A 6,086-nucleotide genomic window follows, 5' to 3' on the forward strand; every position below is an offset into this window, starting at 1 on the left:
GAAGACTGAATCAGAGGAAAATTGTAAACAGAGATTGTAACCCTACAAATTCATCAATACAAATCTACTCTATACACGTGTTCTCGTTTCATTCGTTATAGAATTTTTGTGTTTACAATGACTTTAGAGGATTTTAGAGTCAATGAATATATGACCAAATGCGTGCTGCTTGTGAACCTCTAAACATTTCAGAGTTGTATGAGTACATCTTTTTAAGGACGAGGAAAGAAGAAAAACAGATTCCAAACCATAATTCTTATTGGTGCATCAGACATATACACGTACATATGTTGCCATGACATGTCTCCTTGTGGTTTTAAGAAAAATAATTTTTTGATCATGCTCACAGACAGAGGTGTTTCTGAGACAGGAATTATGGGCCGGAGTTATTGATGGGGCAGGAGGCCATGATGAGTACACTTCCATGAAGTGGTGTAACTTTTTCTAAGCAGGAGTTTACTTAAAGATCTCCATCACCCAACAATTACAGACAAAACATTCATATTTAATGCCTCTAAATCCAGCACCAGTTGCCAAAGCCATGAACTCTTCTCGGCTCCGCTCCTTTGCTCCCCGGTTAAGAGTCAGCATAAGCACATCAATCTGGGATGTGCTCTTCACGGCGGTGCTAGTCTCTGGCATCGCCGGAAGAAGTGCTTCCACGATAATCACTTTTCCATTGTCTGGAATAGCGTTGTAACAATTTTTCAACAACTTTATGCAGTCTTGGTCATTCCAATCGTGAAGTATCCACTACAAATTTATCAAAAGATACATTGTAACCATTGTTTTTATGACCTCAAACTAAAAAATAAAAAAAATTAATGCTCGAGAAATTGAAAAATTACCTTCATAAAAATGGCATCCCCAGATGGAACACTTGCCAACATGTCTCCTCCAACATGTTCGACCCCTGCAAAAATAAATTGACTCCTATTTTAAGCTGCATGCTTGTGCATGATAAATAAAACTAAGAAGGAAAATGATGTTTACCAGGATATGAAGGGGCATGTTTTACAACATGAGGCAAGTCGAAATTGATACCCTTAATATGAGGATATTTAGAAGTGATTACACTAAGATTCACTCCCACATTACCGCCAACGTCAACAAGTTGAGTAAGTTTCTCAAAACCCTTGTAGACATGAACAATCTTCTTCATGACAATAGCGGTGTGGTTAAACATTCCTGTGCTGAAAACTTGATTAAACCTGGGGTCTAAATCTAGATACTCAAAAGAATGGATACCATGGACCCTCTTAAATGGAGTTCCTCCTTCAGTAACTGCTTCTTTTAGCTGGGGCCTATCAATGTCAAAGTGTTACCACCCAAGTTAGATTTAAAAAGAGAAAATTACTATTAATTAGGCTAATTAGGAAGAAAAAAACAAGCATGACACCAATTTATTTCATCAATGACTGATGTGGAAATTTCTAATTTGTTGTGAATAAATAAGTGGCAAGTGTTTCTAGGCAAAATTCAGGATCATTGCTCCGATTAATAGGGCCAAGAGAAAAGGGTTAAGACAATGGTTACATAGCAGGGCCAAGAGAGTAGTACTAAACAGACCAGTTGTCTAGTAAGATCTTGTCTTGAATGAATGACATCAAGGGGCCTAAAGAAACACCATCTTCATTAGTCACAAAGTAGTTGGACACAGGGCCAAGGCTGTAGAGCCTTTGAGAATCAGACCCATCTTCTTCATTAGCAACAAAAGAGCAGATGAGAATAGAGTGACTGGCTAGGAGCCTTAGAATACGGTCCAACATCATCGGTGCCTCAGAATTCCTGGTGCCGCTGCCGATATGGGCTACAATCTCTGATGAAGAGAGCTTGGCACCAGGACCGGCTTTTGCTATGATGTCGAAAACGCCTAACTCGATTGCTGATTGCATAGACATGGACAGCACTGAAGAAAACGCAATCTGCATGGCATAGCCGAAGTTTTCCTCTTCTTCCAGCTGCAGGGCCATTGGACTGTCTATATTTGTATTGTGATGCTTAATGCCACTTGAATGTGTTACTTGTCTTCTATATATACTAGCCAATGAGCACACACTCTGTATGTATGAACAATTTCATTTTGTTTTTTGTTTTTTATTAAGGAATGTGATTAGTTTTTTACATTTTAAAAAGAGTATGAAAAAATGATTGTGAGACATTTTCTCTTAAGAAGTGCATATTTTATCTTAATATTACATAATTACTGTTTTGTCCTCCTTATGTAAATATCGTGTATCAAAAGTGGGGATAAAATAGGAAAAATAAGGAAATGATTGTCATTTTATCAAAAGATACAAAATTACTATTTTGCCCTCCTTATGTAAGTATTGTGTATTAAAAGTGAGGGCAAAATAAGAAAAAAATGGCAAAAAGTTGACAATGAGGATTTTCTTAATAATAGTATAGATAAAGCCAGAACTTCCTTTTGGTTAATTCAAGGTCCGATAATACTTTTTCTTTGACTATAATATTAAAATTAAGGGATTTTCTAGCTTTAATCCTTAAAAAAGATTGAAATTTAAAATAAACCTAGTGTTAGATTACATATTGATTATAGTCCCTTGATATGTCCTTAATTCAAAATAATTAATGTGTATTTTATTCAATGTCTCCCATTAAATATTTAAATTTATTAATATACACATTTTGTCACACCCTGACCTGGGCCCCACCACATCCTGAGCTCAATTCCGCCGTAACTCGATATTGTCTGCTTTGGGCCCTAACCACGCCCTTACGGTTTTATTTCTAGGAACTCACGCGAGCAAATTTTCCCAGTGGGTCACCCATCCTAGAAATGCTCTGGCCCCTTACTCGCTTAACTTCGAAGTTCCTAGAGAACCCGAAACCAGTGAGCTCCCAAAAGGCATTGTGTTAGGAAGAGGTGGGCATGTACATATAAGGCATAGAGGATCCACTTCCCTGGGCGATGTGGGATCTAACAATCCACCCCCCATAGGGTTCCGATATCCTCGTCAGTACACTTCCGGTCAGGGATTGGCTTTGATACCAAATTGTCACATCTCGACCCGGGCTCGACTCCGCCGTAGCACAATATTGTCTCCTTTGGACCCCAACCACGCCCTCACGGTTTTGCTTCTGGAAACTCACGCGAGCAGAACTTCCAGTGGGTCACCCATCTTGGGATTGCTCTTGAGCGAACTCGCTTAACTTCGAAGTTCCGATGGAATCCAAAGTCAGTGAGTTCCCAAAAGGCCTCGTGCTATATGGAGGTGAGCATGTACATATAAGGCACATCACCTCATTTCTGTTGGTCGATGTGGGATGTTACACATTTTAATATATTTTTTTACCAAACCAAAGTTTTTTTAAATTTATTAATTTTATTTAGCATTCTTCAAACTTGAAAAACTCAATTAATGTACCTAAATGTTAGTACCGAAATGTATTATATTGAATTAATATATTCAAATGTTAGTACCGAAATGTATGTACCAAATATATGCACTGAAATGTATTATATTAAACTAATATACCTAAATGTGTATACCAAAATGTATGTACCGAAATGTATTATATTGAATTAATGTACCGAAATGTATTATATTGAATTAATGTACCAAAATGTATTATATTGAATTAATGTACCTAAATGTTTATATCAAAATGTATATAATAAAATGTGTGTACCTAAATGTATGGACTAAAATGTATTATAATGAATTTAATGTCCTAAATGAAGAAGACAAAGTATGTTGAAATATATTGTAAAAAAAATTAGTTTATCGAAATGATTACAACAAAAATATATCATGATGAATGAAATGAAAATGAAAATGAAAATTATAATGAAATAAAATTAATACATTAAAATTAGAAAGAAAAAGAGAAATATTTAAAACATCAAAAATATTATTAATAAATGAGGTGATTAATGTATCAAGAGATTAAAATTAGATTTTGATCTTACTCATGATTTTAGTTTAAAAGTCATAATTGATAAGGATTAAAATGAAATTTCCTATAAAATTAATATGTTAAACTTACATTTCTTTTCATTTGTCTCCGTTTGAGTTTTATTAAATCATACTCCTCCCCACCCCGCATCTCCACTTGGAACAATTGCAAACATGTCAACTCCTGCATGTTGCTGCAACTGTACGTATTGCATGGCTTAAATATTACATATATAATTATTAATTAAAACTTAATTAATTATCACAATAAGAACGAGCATGTTATAAACTTGAGGTAAGTTGTAGTTGATTCCCTTAATATATGAGGATATTTAGAAATTATTAGATGCGACACCCAAACCACTACCGAATTCAACGAGTTGGTTAAGGTTCTCAAAACCTTAGAAAAATGAAGAATTAATCCTTTTTTTTTTTTAGTGGATGGGAATTTTTACAACAAAGTCTAGAAGGACAGATTACAAATATTCTATAGGTGAAAACGAGAAATAAAACAATCCCAAAAAAAGGTCTGTACAGACAGGAGCCCAAAAGTGACATTTTTTAAGGTTAATTTTAATTTACTACCTCGAAGTTTCTTGATTTTCAACATTTGGTACATCAAGTTTTTTTTATCCCAAAGTACTACCTGAAGTCATAATTTTGGGACAGTTTCATACATATGTTAGATTGCTATTAAATCAGCCGTTAACTGGTGACATGACGCCCACGTAGACAATGACTAGGCGCCACGTGTCAATATAGAGCCTATGTGGATAAAACCCATCATTTTCTACCTCACCCTACTCCACGCGATCCCAACCCTCCCTCCCTAAAACGTGCACGATCTAAAACCCTCTTAGACCTGCGAAGATGAACAAGATTGTGGTGAGATCGGTGGTTGGCAATCGCTGCTAGGCTGTTGGACGACGTCGAGTTCCTGAATTACCAGAGCAACAACGGTTTTAGTAAATTTGTGGCTGGCTTTGAAGTTTCTAGGTTTTGTCTTCTCAAAACCAAAGTGTGAAGGTTTGATCTTCAATCGGAGCTTTGTTAGCAACATGGATGTTTTGTATCAGAGAAATTGGAGGTTTAGTTTGTTGATTCAAGGATATGTGGTTACGGATCTCGTCGGGGGGGGGGGGAGAGAGATGATGGATTTTTTAATTTTCAAATATCCACGTGGCGTCCAGTCATTGTCAACGTGAGCGATACATCACCAGTTAACGGTTAATTTACCAGCAATCTTATCGGAAATATTGAAAACCAAGAAACTTCAAGGTAGTAAACTAAGATTAATCATTTTTTTTTATAATCATCATATATCACAGATTAATATGTCTTGCTTATAAATATATTATGTTTTTGTACCTTTTAGTTAGGTTTCATCTCGCTTATAAAGATATAACATACATTCATTGCATGCCTTTAAGGAAAGGGATCTCCCTTTTTTTTAATTGTGGGGCCCACATCATATCGAACTTCAATGATCCGAACCTCCTATTTTGCAGGTTGCACCTCTTAGGTCATCCTTACAAAATATTAACCAAATTAGAAATATTTGAGCCATCTAAATGAGTTTAAAATTTTTGACGAACACTTTATTCTATAAAGAACAATGAAATTTCATTATGATAATTAAATAGACAAATGGTTTCGAATTAAATTGAATTTTTGCAAGGGTGGTCTATGAATCGAGACTTATGATGATTAAATATGCAAATGGTTGTGATAATTAAATAGATGGTTCAAATCGTTGAAGTTCGATGTAGAGTGGGTCCCACAACTAATCTCCATTTTTTGAAAAAAAAATAGGGATTCCTTCTCTTAAAGGGCCTATACATTCATATATTTGTTACTTGAGTTAGGGTCATATATTCCGCAAATAAATTTTGTTAGTATATTACTTTTTTGCTAGAATATATTAAGCAAATTTATTAGAATTAGAAGATTTTAATTTATCTTGAATATTTATAAAAAAAATGTAAAATGAGTATAAAAGAAATAAAAGTGGAGAAAAGATAATTCTAGACTTAACCTAATAACCATGTTGATTTTTTGGCCTCAGATCTAAATGCCCCTAATCCTTTTCAACTTCTTAATCTTTCTATTTATATTGAATGTTTAAATCAGCTATCACATGGTTAGAAAGTTGTAATTTGAGATAAC

At 34.8% G+C, this 6,086-nt stretch overlaps 1 protein-coding gene across 1 annotated transcript; it reads right to left on the reverse strand.

Moving 5' to 3' along the window:
• Positions 1 to 240: 240 nt before the first annotated feature.
• On the reverse strand, positions 241 to 2,017 carry LOC103406240 (cathecol O-methyltransferase 1-like). Its single transcript, XM_008345243.4, has 4 exons — positions 1,570 to 2,017; positions 994 to 1,304; positions 849 to 913; positions 241 to 753 (listed from the first exon to the last, which is right to left on the reverse strand). Exons 1-4 carry the CDS (start codon positions 1,971 to 1,973, stop codon positions 457 to 459), a joined length of 1,077 nt encoding a protein of 358 aa, XP_008343465.2. The 5' UTR covers positions 1,974 to 2,017; the 3' UTR covers positions 241 to 456.
• Positions 2,018 to 6,086: the final 4,069 nt, after the last annotated feature.

This window comes from Malus domestica, chromosome 01 (assembly GCF_042453785.1).
Source record: "Malus domestica chromosome 01, GDT2T_hap1".
NCBI lineage: Eukaryota > Viridiplantae > Streptophyta > Magnoliopsida > Rosales > Rosaceae > Malus > Malus domestica.

What these genes read in the sequence shown, in the direction of transcription:
- LOC103406240 (XM_008345243.4), bottom strand. Translation starts at nt 1,973, where the DNA reads ATGGCCCTGCAGCTGGAAGAAGAGGAAAACTTCGGCTATGCCATGCAG. An exon ending in AAGATCTTACTAGACAACTG is followed by an intron (nt 1,305 to 1,569) that starts GTCTGTTTAGTA and finishes TGACATTGATAG; the next exon opens with GCCCCAGCTAAAAGAAGCAG. An exon ending in GGGATGCCATTTTTATGAAG is followed by an intron (nt 754 to 848) that starts GTAATTTTTCAA and finishes ATAAATTTGTAG; the next exon opens with TGGATACTTCACGATTGGAA.